Here is a 17650-nt window from a genome sequence, read left to right as displayed (position 1 = left end):
CCTATGGAACAGATGTGAAATTGATTTGCTTTAATCACTTGCCATCTCTCCAGTCTCCATAGTTCCCTTTTGCTTGAATTTCCTCCCTCTGGCTCCATTCAGCCGCGGGAAGCAGCAATCACAGCCCAGCACACTTTTTCTTTCTTTATTTTTTTTTTTTAATAAACTTTATTCTATATTACAAATAGTTTTGTTTTTGTTTTTTTTTTCCTTTTTTTTCCTTGTTTTGTTTTTATTTATTTTTTTTGTTTGTTTTCGTTTTTGTTCTGGACTGCAAAATAGGAATGCCTTATATTTACATACACAGGTATACAATTAATTATAACAAAGGTACAGAAGCTTTGCCTTTACCAAGTAACAATGGGATTCCAATTTAAATAGTATAGATTTTATTTTTAACTAGGATCAATTCAAAAGAAAACCAAACCAACAACAACAACAACCTAAAAAAAATAGGGATCCCAACCTCCTTTCTAATGCTGTCTTGACATCTCTTTGAGGCTGTTAGTAACACTGTAGTGAAAGGATATGTCTTTACATTGATTTTGTACTTAAGGTGGAAGCCTTAGCAAAAACAGAGAATGAGACTTCTGGGCTCGTGTGTACATCCAAGACACGGGGTCAGACAATAGGAAGGGCCTGTCTTGTGGCATTAAATAATCCGGTTGCCTCTCATCTAGATTCCTTGGGGAAAATGCTGGGAGCATTTAAGCTAGCACCTAATCTCTGCTTCCTTACCCAACCCTGGGCTGGAAAGTGGATTTTCTCCAGGGAATGGGGAAAGGGCAGTGAAGAAATTTTAAGTAACACCAACTTTCTTTAAGATGTTCAAGAAAGAATGTCAAGCTCAGACGTATGCCTTGGTTTCTCTGACTGGCTCTTGTGTTTCAGTCTACCTGAAAGTGAACAGCGTCCTCCCCTGCTCAGAAATACCGCCCTCAGATTCAAACCACACTAGCAAGAGAAGGGGATGTTGAAAGAGCCTAAATGTCCTGTTCCCTCCATTTTCCATAAGCAGGTTGACTTTGCTGAGCTTCCCTGCATGCTTCTCTTTGCTGCAGGTGTCTTTGAGGTGATCTGGTTCCAAGCAGAAAGAAATTCTTGAGGTAAACTCTCCACTTTTAGAACAGAAGATTAACAAACAACAAAAAATATAGCCAATGAATAAACAATGACAACGACAACAGAAATCACACGTGTAACAGATTGGTTGGACTAAGCAGCTTTATATCCTCTCTGATTTGTTGTAGTTTATTTGTTTTTTGTTTTGGGGGGGGTTTATTTGGTAATGGCTTTATTCTTTCCAAGTGTAATCCTTTTGTGTTTAATCTTTCTTTTGTCATTCTTTTGCATATGAATTAGTTGCCGTAAGCCACTGTGTCCTTGGGTGCTTCTCTAACGGTGCAGTTAACTGAGAAGTCCCAAATCAACTGTGGTTGACCAGCTCTGTTTTCAAAGCATTCTATGCATAATGCTTATCCTCCATAGGACAACACAACTCTCAGAGGGGAAGGAACATTGCACAGTGATGGACATGAGGGACAGTTGCAGAACACTACGGACTCAGCTATATTCTGAAATGGAGACAAAGCTGGATGCAAAGTAAGAAAACCTACACTATGAATGGCTGGGAGATTCACATCTTGACGTGGAGCATCACTTGACTTTCAGTTGTCTGCTCCACAGCAGACAAACCAAACTTGGATGGCAAGAGCTAGGGCAGTCCAAGATCTCCATCTGCCCTAGAGTACAATATTTTACTACTCATCTGATAACAGAGACCAAATTGCCCTGGAATCACTGAGGTTATGCCAGTACCTCTTTACCCAACAGCTGTCATGGTGAGGCCTGTGCCAACAAAGAAACACAATTTGCTGTGTAAATAATCAAATCCATTCCTGGGCTCCCTAGTCATCCTGGGAGAGGAGATAAGCAGGGGTTTACAGGCATTTAGACAACAGCAGTTATTCAAGAGCAAGATTTTTGTACTGATTTCCTCATTCAATGGTGGAAGATACATAAATAGAGCCTTCTGTCCATCTCCTTCAGCTACGTGCTGAACCAAGGAGAAGAAAGGATTATCAAGGATTGATGAAGTTACAGGAAAGTGCTTATCCGGTCATGGCATCTTCCCCTATTAGTACTGGCCACTGCTTGGCCACTGCTCACCTAGAGAACAATACACTCCTATGATGGAACAAACCACTTACATACTAAAGCCTGCCCCAGGAGTTTGAGAAGTGGGACCAGTTTTCTTCCTCTCTGTCATTCCCTTTATAGCATAAAACTACTTATCCAGGCTATCGGATACATCTGCTTCATGAGCTTATTCTGGCTACCAGGAAGGGTGAAGCATGATTTGTATTACTGATGCCCTGATGATGTGAATGAAGAGTTCTGGTCATCTCCAGCAGCCCAGGCTTTTCTTTTTTTATGTGATGGTCCTTGGACTTAAAGGTCCTTTGTGGAGACACAACTATATGTCCCACTAAGAGAAGCCCTGGATCTCAGTCCTTTCAGGTTTTTAGACTTCCTTTGGATGAGTATTCCACACAGTGGTATTTCTTCTCAAATCTCTCTTCATATTCCATGTTTTGTGTTGTGTCTTACTTTTAAACAATTTTGCTCTTGGCATTATCTGTTTTTTTTTCTTAGATTGTTACACCATAGATATCCCAGCATTTAGCTAATATTGTCCAGTGAGGTTGTGGACATCCCCTCCCTGGAAACATTCAAGGCCAGGCTGAATGGGGCTGTGAGCAGCCTGGTCTGGTTGGAGATATCCCTGCCTACAGCATCGGGGCTGGAACGTGATCTGAAATGCCCCTTCCAACCCAAACCATTCTATGATTCTATGTACTATTTAGGTTGGTTTACTCAACAGTGAGAGCAGCCATGAATTCCTATAGCTTTATCAGTCAATTTTCAATAGCATGATTATAAATAATAACAACAGTAATATTTTCTTGTCTTTTTCCCTGTAATGCACAAGATCTTGAAACTTCAGTAAACATATTTCAGCTAAAACAGATATTGACCTGAATTCTGGTAAATCCTCTTCATGTTGAAACTACTTTTTATGTTCTCTACTTTTGAGTGGTATGGCAAGACAGCTGCAGTGGTTAAGATGGTGAAAACTGGCTTAAGCCCAATGGAGCAAAGCTGTTGTATGCTGTGCTAGACCAAATCTTCAAATATATTCAGGACAGAATGAAGTGTGGGAAGAGAAGGACTGATGTGTGTTAGGAGATGAAGATGCCCCTGAGAATCTATGTTTCTCCTTTTTCCTAGTTCTCATGTGCTGTTTGTTCAAGCACTACCAATCTCTAACACCTTCTTCCAGATAACTTCCCACGACTCCATTTACCAGACGGCTCAGTCTGCAAAAGGACGTGACATGATAGATTGTGCCTCAGCTCACTGTGACACTGATAGGTGACTGCACTCACAAAGAGGGCATGGTGTGTTGCAGAGTGGTTCCTCAAACCTAGAGACAGATACTCAAAGCAAACTCTGCAGTGGAAAGATAACTCTGCTCTTTGTGTAGAATCAGAAGGAAACTTCATACATTCTCTTTCCAAATATCTGATGGTACTAAAAGTGCCAACATTCATGGTGTTGACTGCAGTGTTTGAGAAAAAAAATTAAACATCAGCCTATTATCTGGTATGTTTTGGATACCAGGAACCTGTCTGTTGTCTTCTGGGAGATTTGACTCCTGTTCTTACTGTGAGGCTTGAAAATGAGTGTGAAATACAACTCACATGGCACACTTTTGGTCATGCTTAAGGTAAAGTGAGGAGTTGGGGGGTAACAAGGCAAAGGAAGAGAAAAAGAACCCATCCATGTCATAATAGGGCTCATTCTTCTGCTTGTGTCTTTGTTTTTAATTGTATTTTACATGCATTTAGAAAAATAATTAGCTCAACAGGTGAGGATGGGAAGAAAGATGCCGAGACCTCTCATAGACTGTGGTAGATGCTGGAACAGTGGATGGAAAGGAGGAGGACACCAAATGGGACAGAGGACAAAGCCCACACATTTACACCACAATTCTGGACCATTTTTTTCCAAGTGAAAACCAAAACCAGCTTAAGCACCAAAGTTGAAAAAGAAAACGAGGAAGGAAAACGAAAAGGAGATGAAAGAGAATCGAAATACAAAATCTTCTTTCAAATCCTGGTGTAGGAGAGAGAAGAGAGTTGAGAGAAAAAGGAAATGCCTAAATGGGAACTTGGGAGGGATGAAGATACCAATCTCATGGCGCTTCCCATTTCCCACAAGTGTATCATTCTCAGTGTCTCTGAGGTGTTCAAGTTTTCCTTGAAGTAGACGTATATTCTTTTTTTCTTTACAGCTGAAAAACTGTACCAGCAAGAAGAAATAAACCAGCAACAGTGGAAAACAACCGTAATAAAACAAAAACACAGCCCTGAAAACATCAAAAAAGAAGCAAGGTGAGTCTCAGATTTCCCCTGTGGTGTTCCTCTGACTTCAGTAACAGTGCAGGATTACACCAGTTCACTTTCATTTCTTTTTTTCTTTCTTTTCTTTCTTTTTTTAACAGCTTCTTTTTCCTTTTGTGCGCGCATGTCCAGGCAGTACAGCCCATCACTCATAACCACTTCCCTCCAAGCCAGCTATTTGTCCTTAGACTCCTACCTTCCAGCTGTGAGTACAAGGCATGACAATAGGGTCCATATTTATCTTTTGTGGCACTTTGTTTGTCAAAACCTTTGGTTTCTTCCTTTTTTTTTTTTTTTTCCTTTTTTTTTTTTTTTTTTTGTAATTTTCCTTTTTATGTACTTATAAAAAATACTGTGTTTGTGTTGTTGTTGCAGTTTTCTTACCGCTGGCTCTGGTGGGACATTTACCCCACTTTCACAGCCATAATCAATGGATCTGGAACATGCCCCGACATTACAAAATGGATCAACAAAACCATGGTAGAGCCAACCAAACCAAATCATCCCCATTGCGCAGGCCTCTTGAAAATGCTGAGATGTCCATAAGGTGCATGATGAGTCCATCAGCTCAGCGATCAAACAGAAAGCAAGCAAAATTAAAAAGGAAATAACGCACACACGCACACAGACACACACACACACACATAAAATAATAATAATTATAATCAAGAGAGAAATGTCTGGGGTTTTAGAACCAAGACGTGTCCCTAAGTTTGCTGTTTCAATATGAATCTTGTGATATTCTCCCCCCACATATGCACCCAGTTTTGGACTGCTGTTCTTTGAATGGTTTTAGAAGGACTTGCTTACATGTGTATGTTTGGCTGAATGAAATCTGCTTGCTATCTGACCCCTGCTTGCACCACTTCCTCCTTTACACATACTTATGAGCCATTGCTCTGAAGAGGTTCAGGTTTGCTAGCAAGAGGCATGAATAAAAACAAATACACTTGTTCCATAATCAATTTACACACCCTGTTTTACCCCTTCATCTATCCAGGCGCAAAGTAAACCAAAGCTGTAGCTTGGAGGATGATGAAAGATGGATGAGGACTGATTCTTCATTGCACGAGGCCAATCCTCCACTTGCTAGTGGGCACCATTCAGGTGAGATGAACACAGACCTAATTTCTGCCTCTGTGGTATACCAGATCCAAGGTTTTCCAGTTCTTTCAAGGCTCTGCAGTGATGGTTCTCCCACTGAATTGAACTACAGTGTTAAACAGGCCAGCAGCTGCAGGAGAAACCAGCCAAATGCAGAAGGGATGCAGGAGCTCATTCCTATTTGGTTGGCATTGAAACAGATTGAGATGGAGTCCTTCTGGAGGAGGCAGGACACCCATCTTTGTCCTGTGATGACAATGATTTCTGAAGGGATAGGAAGTGCAGAGAGAGAGCAAACACATCACAGTCAGCAAGTGTGCCTTCAACAAGGCCTACTGGTTCCAGAATGGGAAAGAGCAATGGCCAGGAGTTGGCACCAAAAGGCAAATGAGCTTACAATGGTTCACGGATCTCCAGAAAACATGCAGTCTGTCTGGGAGTATCTAGATAGAAGAACATTTTGCAGTGTTTCGTTTGGGTTTCCTCCAAGATTTCGTATAAATTGTGATGATATTTCCTCTTCGGAGTGGTTTTGAAGGAATCTTCTACTATCAGTCCTATGCACTACCTTGCTTCACAGCAAGCACTTTAGCATCCTTCTGATATTCCACCAAAAAAAAAAAAAAACCAAAAAAACCCACAACAACCAACCAATCAACCAAACAAAAAACACCAAAAAAAACCCCACCACCCAATAGCTTTGTTTCAGTTGTGGAAATAAAATGAAAAGACCAAACAGCTTTAAAAAAAAAACAAAACCCTCTGGTTGTTTTTTGAGGCCATACTCCTTGTCTGGAACAAAGCGAGTCTTGTGGTTCCTGCTTTCCAAGCTGAGGTGGGGACAAAAGAGATGCTGTGCTGTCCATTGTCAGAAGGAACAGAAACACCACCAATGGGATGCCACTGAGAAGAGAGAGCATTTTTGCAGTAGTGCTACGACCAACAGGACACAATGGGAAAGACAGAGGGAAACACAGATCTTTTTGGAAAAAAAAAAAGAATAACCATATGAATCACATGGGCAGGAGACTGCTGGTCTCCATCCTCCCTTAATGACCCTTCTACTGCCCCAAGAGAGCAACTACACCGCTGTTTGCCCAGGCAGATAAGAGCCACAATGTTCCCACTCTGAACGGAGCTGTGGCATTTTGCGGGGAGCCCTGGTGTTCCTCTCCCAGTGGGTCCCTATCAAGTGATAGAGTTGCAAATGGCTCTGCAGGAGAGGATCTTGATTTCCTCCTACCCTTCAGGATCCCTGCAGGCAGGCTGCCTTCCCCTTGGGGAGACATTTAGTAATACTGAGTTCATTTCTATGTCCACTCCAGAGGCTACAGCCCCAAGAGGGCAGTTAAAGCAGCATGACAGAGGTGACCTCTCGATTTCCCATCTGCAGAGTGATGATGCAATGCTGGGGGAGGATTTTGTTTCATTTTGTTTTGTTTCTGTGGAACTGTTGTTGTTTTTTTGTAGAACAAAGGCAGAGGGGAAGCTGTGAAAATGAGAGCTTCACCTGAATGTCTTGATATCCCCAGAGCCAAGATTCCTCTGCAATCTTTTCTTTGAACCCCTGGGGATTTCTCATGTTGTCCACAGATTTTGAAAGAGAAAGAAATGAGAGAGAGAGAGGAGTGCTGTTCAGGTGACTCTGCTTACAGCCAATCAAAACTTGCACTTGGTAAAGATGATGATCTTGAGTGAGGCACGACTTGGTTTATCCCTCCCAGGGTGTCCCTGGCAGGACAGTTCTCAGCTGTCTATGCTCATGAGGGTTATGACTTGTTCAAGTTTGTAGGCAAGTTTCTGTTTCCCAGCTTGGTCATCTTGATCAAGGGCTCCGAGAATCTGGAAAAAGAGAGAGAAAGAAGTGATGTGGCTCTGTTTTTACATTTATTTTCCAAAACAACTAAGTCTCTCAGCAACAGATGAGGGTTAATTTTCCCTACAGGTGAGCCCCACACTTAGCTTAGATCATGCAATGCAGGTCAGTCAGCCAGAAGGGAGTCAGGTAGGCAGTTTGGAGTTGATGTGGCTGAATGCAAACCTCTGCTTTGCAACTGATCAAATGGATTAGCATCTTGAAGATCAATTATTTGGCAGATTTACTCATTACCTTGCCGTGCCACTTCAGATGTTCTAAGGTATCTCATCTGGTCTTTTGATACCCATAACATCTCGTTCATGTTTGATAGACCATTCTTGGATGCTTTATGGTACCGTAAATGGCATTGGGCATATATGCCTCAACAGATTTTGGCCATGTGTGATGCAGGTCTTCTCTGATCATCAGCTAAAGTCAGTTAATTTTGATTGACCAATATCAGAAAATTAAAGTAATGGAAAATCAGATGGAAAAGCCCCAGCGAAACCAACAAACCCAGCCTCTCCAGATCCCAGAGTTTGCTTTTTATTCACTAAATCCATCATCCTCTCACCCAGGATTAAGAAAGGCAGCCATGATATATGCTGAGCTATCAGAATGGGTGGATTTTCTGATGGTTCTGCAGAACTTCTCTTTCCAAAGCTCTTACCTCCTCGCTGTACTTGCCAACGTAGGAGTATATTTCCGAGAGTGCACTCATGGTGTTGAACTCATTCATATGCATGCGAGACTGCTCAGCCAAGTATGCATTCATGTCCTGGTCACTAATTGCTGGCATTTTGGCAATGTCTGAATAGTACCTGGAAGAGAGAATTACTTCTTGAAGGGACAGAGGGTGGAGACAAGAACTGAAAGTCATCAACAAAATAGAATAAATTTAACACTCTCAGGCTCTTCTAGAGTGTCAATGATATGTCTTGTTATACCCTTCTTTTACAGCAAAGGAGATGGCTAAAACAGAAATTAGACTGAGACACTATTCCTGAATAACAGATAAATGCTGTAATCACTCAGCCCTGTTCTGAGACTGAAAATTCCAGAGAACATCTTGTTAACTTCATCCACATCGTCAAAGAAATGAGATCTACTGGTGCTGGACTCCTTTGTCAGGCATTCGAAGGCTTTGAGCACTTCCAGACCCATAGGAAAGTCTCACTGCCCTTTGAGAGCTCAGGCTTTTGCTACCAAACACAAAAACTCCCCTTTCATGCTTGCTTGTGCCATTTATACTACTAGATTTGCATACTTTTCTAAGATTATCCAATCAAACCAGTCTATCCCAGCAACATCGACAGGCTGTTAGCATTATATCACATTTGCAGCAATAGGATTCCATCTCTCTCTGACTGAGGAAAATCTACCTCTGGTTCAAGAGTACATTGGGCTTTATCCTTTGGACATGGAGACCTCAGACCATTGCCCATGCACCACACTTTCTCAGCAGAGCAATGTCTCTTTAAGGAAGTTGCTATTTTTGAAGTCCTTCGTCCCCTGAGTAAGGCAGGTCTTGGAGGACAAGGTTTGCAGAAGGTAATCAGTCACTGTCACTCGCAGCTGTGCTCTGCTGTCAACTGGTTAATTAGACACCATCATTTACATTTTTAATTTCTGCAATTTGACATTTTGTGCACAAGGAACAAAAAAAAAAAAAAGAGAGAGAGAGAGAAGAAAAAGCAGCAATCCACAAATTTATAATTAGGAGGCAGAGGGGACGGGGAGCCAAAAGAGCTGACAGGTGTCCTGTAAGCAGCATCGAGACACCTGCTGAGATGGAGGCTGCCTTCCACTGCAGAGAAATTGGATGCTGAAGTGCTGTGTGATAAGGATCCTTCAGACATACAAGTGGGAAAATACTCTCTACGACAGTGAGATGAGCAGCTGCAGAAGTCTCCTGTGAAAAACAACAGAGTGCGAGAGCACTGGGAGGAAACCCCTCCACACCAGAAAGCTCCAGTGTGGCTTCAGTCTGATTCATGCCCCCACGGTTCCATCCTCATTGATTACAATATGTTAGTCTGAGTTATTATCCTGTTTTTGCAGAGAGATGGGCTGATGTAACCGTCAGTAGAGAAAGGCACAGAAGCCAGAGGTCTTTCTCCCACCTCTGTGTGTAGCCTTCCAGCCTGACTGTTTCCAGATCAAGACTCAGTTTCAACAGAAAATCTAATGCAAACCTCATAAATTGCACAGCAGCTTCCAGCATTCACAACATTACTTTTCTTGGAGACACATCTTTTTGTCTTCCGGGTTCAGGAAAAGCCAAAAATCCCATTCTAATTCAGTCCCTTGCTCTAACTATTGCCCAGTCCCAGTACTTCGATAATGATTGGTCTGAGTTTAATTTTATTTCATAAACTGCCAAACCCCAACCCCATTTGGGCCTGAACAGCTGTGTATGAGGAAAGGAGCCAAGTGGAAACCCCATGAGAACCTGTCCTACAGAACTACATCCAGAAGGAGCTGGTGAGAAAGATGAATAGAAACTTTTAGACCTTTGCTAATCCCAGCAAATTCAAACAGCCCCCAGCATCAGCAGATAAACAGAATCAGGCCTATTCTGCACACACTTCTAACAAGAGGAAATGTCAGGGTATTGTAGAATCCATGAGAGTGTTGTTTCAGGATCCTCAAGGCCAAAGCACATTACTGAGAACCCTGGAGTCTTACAGCCAAAACACAAGGTGTGCCCTGGCACTACATTCACATACAACAACACATCCCATAGACCTTTGGGGAAGCAAAAAGAAAAGTCTGCAATGCAGTAAAATGCTCTGATTTATGGTGCCTAAGAAGAACTCATGGAGAAGAGCCCAGTTCCTTATGAATATTGCATAGGCACACTCCTGCTGGATGAAATGAAAAGTGAAGAGGATTATATCACAACAAAAATAAATAAGGCTGGTGGAGGAATCATAGAATCACCAAGGTTGGAAAAGACCTAAAAGATCATCCAGTCCAACCATTCACCTATTACCAATAGCTCCCAATAAACCATGTCCCTCAACACAACATCCAATTGTTCCTTGAACACCCTCAGGGTCGGTGACTCCACCACCTCCCTGGGCAAGCAGTAGCATTGTGCTTTATTTTCCAGTCTGGATCTTGCAACCAGCTGAAATGCTCCTTCATCTAATGGCAGTGGGTTAGTGAGTGCAGGGAAGGAAGCTTCCTAAAGTGGAAAATCGGGCACACATACAGTCAGCTTCTCCAACTTTCTCATGTCTTCCTGTCACTCGGTAGCAATGCTCTCCTGGGTCTGTGACCCACAAAGGTCTGAAAACTCCCGAGTCCCTTTCCCAGACCTGCAGAGAGACTCTCCTAGCAACATGAAGTTCCCATGATTTATGTGAACAACAATCTGCAGCATACATTGCTCCCTGAAGGAAAGGACGGGATGTAATGATTTGAACTTCAGGTGTTGTAGGCTTTCTTCTCTCTCCAACCATGACCAACTCACAAGCTGTGATTTCAATGTGCTCGGTTCACAGGCTGTCACCCAATGCTGCACCAAAGTGTCCCATCTCCCTCAGTTTACCTCATCACACATCTTCCCACTAAGACTGCAAATCAAGATAATGTGGAAGTGGTGAAAAATAAATGAAAAAGCAGGTACCAGTAATCAAACCTGGCTGCTAGAACAGATAGAAGACATATAAATCTCCTTTCATCAGAACTCTGTGATGGACTAATGATTTATTTATACAGAAGTGTTTCTAATGAAGCCATCATCGCGCTATCTAAAGAAATTATAAATGTGTGTGTTAAAGCACCCTAGCAGGGAGATGACAACGTTCCTGCTGAGTCTTTATTTACTTTCTATTTGAGCCCAGATCCTCAGAGGTACTTAGGGTCTCTCTGCCATTTACATACTCCTGATGCCTTCAAAACCACTGTGAAGCTGTCACCAAATCCCACAGGTCCTTGAATTTTCACTGCCAGCATTTGTAAGACTGCCTGTGTATTGCTTTCCTTTGCCCTTGTGTGGCTGACAGCTTTCACACTAAAGCTAAAATGTGAGGCATTGCAGGGGAGGATGCTCCTCAACAATGCAACTCCTGTGGGCACTCCTAAGCTGATGGCCTCTGGATAAGGAAAGGACCATAGAACCCATCTGTTGTGTACCATAGGGGTATGTCCTGAGATCAGGTCTCTTCAACATCTTTATCAATTATATAGCTGATGGGATTGAGTGCACCCTCAGCAAGTTTGCTGATGACACCAAACTGAGTGGTGTAGTTGACACAGCAGAAGGAAGGGACACCATTCAGAGAGTCCCTGACAAAGAGGGAAGGTGAGCCCATATAAATCTACTGAAGTTCAACAAGATCAAGTGCAAGGTGTTGCACTTGAGTCAAGGCAATGCCATATGTGAATACAAACTGGGAGAAGAACTGCTTGAGAGCAGCCCACAGGGTGGATGAAGCCTGAAGTTCTTCTCCCAGTCTGTGGTGGAGCTTGATATCCTCCTTCAGACCATGCAGTAGCATGTGAAAATCAGCTGGTGGAGGAACCCATGGTGGAGCAGGTGGATGTGGCCAGAAAGAGACTGCAGCCCATGGAACCCTCCCTTCCGCAAACAAGCCCATCTTCCTATGCCTGTCTTTGTAAGACAGGTGCTCCAGCCCCCCGATCATCTTCATGACCCTCCTCTGGACCCTCTCAAAAAGCTTCACATCTTTCCTGTGTTCGGACCTCAGGGCACAATACTCCAGGAGCAGATCCTGGAGTTGCAGCCTGTGGAGAGAAGCCCATGGTGGAGCAGTCCACTCCTGTGGTAAGGACCCATGCTGGAGCTTTTCTTGAGGAACTACAGCCTGTGGGAAGTCCATGTGGGATCAATTTAGGAAGGGCATCATCCTATTGGAGGGACCCCATGCTGGAACAGGGACAGGGAATGACCAAGAAGTGGCAGAAATGGAACATTATGGACTCACTGTATTCCCTCTGCTGCTCATGGGGAGGAGGTGGAAGATGATGGGGAAGGTGTTTTTAGTTTGCTTTTAGTTTCTCTCTGCTTTGGTCTAGGCAGCAATAGGCAACAAATTACATTTATCTCCCTTACACTGAGTCTGTTTTGTTCATGATGGTAATTGGTGAGTGATCTCCCTGTCCTTATCTCAACCTATGAGCTTTTTTCATCTTATTTTCTCCTGCTATTCTTTTGAGAAGGGGGAGTGAGAGAGTGGTGTGGTAGAGCTCAGCTGCCCATTAGTGTGAAACCACCACAGATACATATCTAAAGATCCTTTACAAGCTCGAGTTTCCCCTGAATCACAGGGGGAGACTGACTTCTTACCTCAAGGCTGCTCATTCTCTGATGTGGCAGAGAAAATTTGTTAATTAAACCAGAAACAATGAAAGCCTCAAGAAACTGGGAGGAATCTCAATACCCAAAGGTATGATGGATGCCCTGTCTCAATAGGTATTTAAGGTCAGGCTGGATGGGGCTCTGTGCAACCTTTTTTAGCTGTAGGTATCCCTGTTCACTGCAGGGGAGTTGTACCAAATGACCTCAAGAGACGCCTTGCAACTCAAATGATTCTATAAATCTGTAATACCCACGCTCAAGCAATATCAGCAACTCAGATGAGTGATGGGAAGATTGCTAGGCCCTATATTTGACCATTGCCACAGCAGCACACCCCAGCCTGCATGAGCAAGACAACCCATAGCAATGGGAATAGCAGTGCTCTCAGCCTCAACAAAACAATTGTTCTTCTTACTTAAACAACCTCAAGTTTCCCTGGAAAGTTTCTGCTTTTATTTTTTTATTGATTGTTTGGTTTTGTCTCTTTTTCTTTAGGAAAGCAATACCACAGTGCCTTGAGAATGCATCTCACCCTGTTTGCAGGCAGGGCAGGGCATTTGCTCTTCATCACCAACTGTAGAAGCTCCTTCGTGGTTCTGTTTCTCAAAAATAACTGTGCCTGCTGCCACTCAGTAGCTCATTAACTCATCAAAGTGGAGAGAAAAGCCATGTTGCCAATGTTTTTTCTGCAGACTGAAATTTTCCAGCACGAGATGTGGTTTAGGCAGCTTAGCATGGAGCTAATTGCCTTCCAAAAGATCTTTTTGTCATGGCTGTTGTTGTGCCATAGCTGGGTTGGGACTGCACTCATTAATAATCATTTTAGCATATGAAAAGCTTGTAACGAATCCATGTGCTGCAGACGGCAGACACAATTACAACAATAACATAATTAGGATTATGCAATAGCCGGCTGTATCCAGACCACTGAAGGAGGGAGAAATGTATGAAAGGGATATAGTGGACTGCTATAGCAGAGAATGGCTGAAGGAAAGCAAGCCTGATCTTACTGTATATGTCCTAAGTCACTGTAGGAGAGTTGGACTAGATAACATTTAAGGGTCCCTTCCAACTCAAAGAATTCTATGATATTATTCTACGAAAGCTTAGGAACAACCTAGTGGCCAGTTCTCTTATGGGATCAAGTGAAGCAATGCAAGGACGTGTTGTCAGTCCTTCTGTTGACGGGGCATGACAGCTTTACTTCTCTAGGAGGCATCTGAGCTGCAAAGTCTGTGTTCATGCTGATTCAGCTACAGGCAGCCACAAGACTGTGTTACTTCAGATCGATTCCATTCCAGAGAAAGGTTCAAGGCCAAACTGCTGGACACTAATTGGACTGCGACATGAACAGCATGACAGCAAAGAAAAAGGATTTTCTTTTGCACGTGCATGGTTTTTCCTGCTGTTTTTTTGTCTCGGAATAAACGACAGAGAATGGGTGGGCAGCACTGAAGCAGCGGCTGAAGAGTGAGTTGGTAGTTTCTCCATGAGAAGAAACAGTCCACAGCACTCTTAGTGCAGAGCCTACATGGGCCTGAGGTTGTACCCTCTGAGTATAGACACGTTTTCATTTTGCTTGCTGAAAACTGTGCTGTGTAAGAGCACTGTGATACCGCAATGAGAAAATATCAGGAGGGTTTGTTGTTTGGTATCATTTGAGACAAAAAAAGTGTGGGAACAAGAGTGAACAGACCTCAAGTACAACAAAAGCTGCTGAAGAGAGACAGGGAATGAGCTGTACCCCATGCTCCTGTGGATGCAGTGAGATGATGGCTAGGGTGTTAATTAAGCCTGACCAAAAGGGAAAACACTCTGATATGAAGGAGAGGGAAGCTCAGGAGCAGATTGCCCAAGAAGAGCAGAGTTTCAATTGTTGGAAGACTTTAAGAAAATATGTCAGGAAGGAAGATGTGAGACAGAGGTGATTCTGCCCTAAAGCAGGAGTTGGGCAGGCTGACCTGAGGTCCCTTCTGGCATACTGATCTCTACTGACAACACCCTTTATCCTTGACTGGGGCATCTCTGGAACACCTGTCCTATGAAGAAATGTTGAGGGAATTGGGCTTGTTTAGCTTGTAGAAGAGAAGGCTCCTGGGAGACCTCACTGTGGCCTTCCAATACTTGAAGGGAGCTTATAAAGAGGAGAGGGAATGGCTGTTTGCAAAGGTGGATATTGATAGGATAAGAGGGAATGGTATTAAACTAAGACAGGGGAGGTTTGGGTTAGATATCAAGAGGAAGTTTTTAACCCAGAGGGTGATGACACACTGGAACAGCCCATGGAGGTTGTGGATGCCCCATCCCTTGAGGCATTCAAGGCCAGGCTGCATCTCTGGGCAGCCTGGTCTGGTGGCTGGCAACCCTGCACATAGCAGGGGGGTTCAAACTTCATGATCTTCATGATCTTTGAGGTTCTTTGTAGTTACTTCAAGAAAAGGAAGGAAAAGAGATCACAGGCACAGGCTCTGGATCCAAGTAGTTAGGTTGGATAGTGTTTGTGTTCAGGTTAACACAATGAACTGCAGATGTTTTAACTCTGAATCCTATTGATAAAGTCACTTTACACTTCTTTTAGTCTGAAACATGTCAAATCTAGTTTGAACTTCCTTGATTAGAAGATTCTCAGAGTCTTAGCAATATAAGCAGTATCTCCAATGATGTTCAGCTTTTCTCTAAGGGACTATTTTTAACTCATGCTAAGCAGCTAAAACTTGACCAAGTACCCACAAGGATGAGAAAAAAGCACCAATTCCTCTTCTTACAGCACTGTGGGTATTTTGGGCACCAGTGTGCAATGGAAAAACTCTGCCTTCTGCTTTTTGTGCTCTGCCCCTTTGCAGCCTCCTACATCCATGCCTCTGTGCCAGGCTTCAGTGGGGAAGCATCGTATTGATTGTGATGCAGGCAATTAAATGGTGTTAATGAAGTTCAAACAAGTGTTATCATAAGCTTGGCAGCATGGAGAGAAATGAAAGGTCAGCCACAGCCCTTTGTCATCTTTTCAGTGTGGCGCTGAATGCTAATGAGACAGTCACAATTAGAACAGGCTCCACTTTGTAATGCTTGGGGATTGCATCAAATGCTCCCAAGTTCTCCAGATTTCTGGGCTCAAAGGGGACATTTGAAGTTAACTTGAAAAGATGCAGATCTAAAGCTGCTCTAATGTAAATTCAGCAAAGCCTATGGAGTTTTACTAACAGAAGTCAGATGAGAATCTGGTCTATCTTTCCCATTTTCCCCCCCCCTTTTTTTTTCAATAGACAAAATTATGATATTTGAAAAGCTTCCACCTTGTTTTAAAACCACAGAGCGACTTTTTATGGCTTCCACAAAAGCCAGATAGTCTGTCCCCATTTCCTGAGTTAAATCTCTCACCTCTCTCAAGCCTCATCTTCTGCTGCAGGAATCCCAAGTTGTGGCTGTGCCTAGATGCTTTTCAGCATGCATTTTCAATGAGCAAAAGTCCTGATTGTTTCATTTGAATGCTACCCTTGTATTTTATGGAACTCAGGATATCTCTATGAGTTTGCTTCAGCAGACAGAATCCGGCTCTGCTCCCAATAGCATTGAAAAAGACCACTGAAATCAAACTCCTGGTTGACTGGTGTGTAAAGGTAGACCATTAGTGAGGCCTAAAACTGCATTATGTCCTTCCCAAAAAACTTTCATACTCTAAAAAGTTGGAAAGATACTTTGACATGAATTGGAGACTTTCACTTACGTCTGCTGCTTTCTCTGCTATTTCTTGTGCTAAGATAATCGCTAGCGTTGAGTTTTGTGAGTCCTAAAGACACACTCCATATTGAGGAACCAGTAGTTGCAAAGAGATGGCTTGGAGTAGCCCAGCTCAGCTGCCATCTGAACAGCTACACTGAAAAGAGAAGAGTTGGCTTTTACTCTAGTGTGCCTTCAAGAAGGGTTACAATCCACTGCTGCCTAATTGCCCTCTTACAGATTCTTCTTCATCAAATAAGTTCATTTGATTTCAGGTTCTTCTGATTTACTCAACCACTTCTTAAACTTCCTGATGGAAAATCTTTTTATGTTATGATTCAGTCTTTGAAGAAGTCTAGTGGTCTTGAATGATTCTGCCTCCAGCTGGCACTGACTACAAAAATAACTCAAACCAGTACTGAAAGCCATTGGAGTGCAGTTGCAGAATGGAGAAAAAGAATTCATTAACTCCAAGTAGAAATGAAATTATATTCTGCTCATTCTTAGTAAGTTTTTCTTTGATCTACAACAGCATCCAGGTGCCACTGCTTTGAGACTGTAGCATTGACACACAAAAGCATTAATAGGGCAGAAGCTCTAACCATATTCCAGAAGTCAAAGTCTCCCTGTGGGTTTCAGTTCAGTTTTTCAGACATCACTGCAGATAATAACCCAATACATGCTGAGCCCAGAAATGCAGTGCTGTTTACTAGCAACAGGAGGTATTATGTACCTTGTTTGTTGCTCAGGAAAACTTCCAGAGAAATTCAACACCTATTGCTGAAGATCATTGCGCAACGGTATTGAGCTCCAAAAAAATCTTAATATCTTGTTCTTCACTCACATGTCAAATCTTCACTAAAGCATGCAGTCTCCAAGGGTATAAAGTCAAGCAGAGTTGTAAGTAAGAAACCAGCCTTTTCACACAAGCAGATGGCTCAGACTGGGGGGGAGCACTGCCCCTCCCGCTCTAAGTGAAGATCACATTTTCAACCACCTGAGGAACCTGAACATCCATATGTCCATCAAACCCAATGAGATGGGTGCTAATTAGAGTCCTGAGGGAATTGGCTGATGTAGTCATCAAACCACTCTGGACTATACTTGAAAAGTCATTGTGATCACCTGAAGCCCCTGGTGACTGGGAAAAAGGCTACTGTGCACCCATTAAGATGG

The 17650-nt window shown here is 42.9% G+C and overlaps 1 protein-coding gene across 4 annotated transcripts in view; it reads right to left on the bottom strand.

Annotated features, from left to right (window-relative positions):
- Positions 1-257: 257 nt before the first annotated feature.
- The window catches only part of PLXNA4 (plexin A4), a 397375-nt gene continuing 379982 nt past the window's right edge, over positions 258-17650 (bottom strand). For 3 of the 4 annotated variants that reach the window (XM_032449091.1, XM_015861239.2, XM_015861327.2), the window contains 2 exons: positions 8099-8249; positions 258-7412 (listed from right to left, as the gene is read on the bottom strand). In XM_032449091.1, coding sequence (XP_032304982.1) covers positions 7317-7412; positions 8099-8249 — 247 coding nt within the window. In that variant the 3' untranslated portion in view covers positions 258-7316. The remainder of the gene's footprint in view (positions 7413-8098; positions 8250-17650) is intronic. The other variant, XM_032449104.1, reaches the window with a different exon arrangement.

The sequence above is a fragment of the Coturnix japonica genome, chromosome 1 (assembly GCF_001577835.2).
Source record: "Coturnix japonica isolate 7356 chromosome 1, Coturnix japonica 2.1, whole genome shotgun sequence".
Lineage (NCBI taxonomy): Eukaryota > Metazoa > Chordata > Aves > Galliformes > Phasianidae > Coturnix > Coturnix japonica.
Note: the sequence above shows the minus strand (reverse complement) of the source record. Positions and strands in the feature narration are given on the sequence as shown.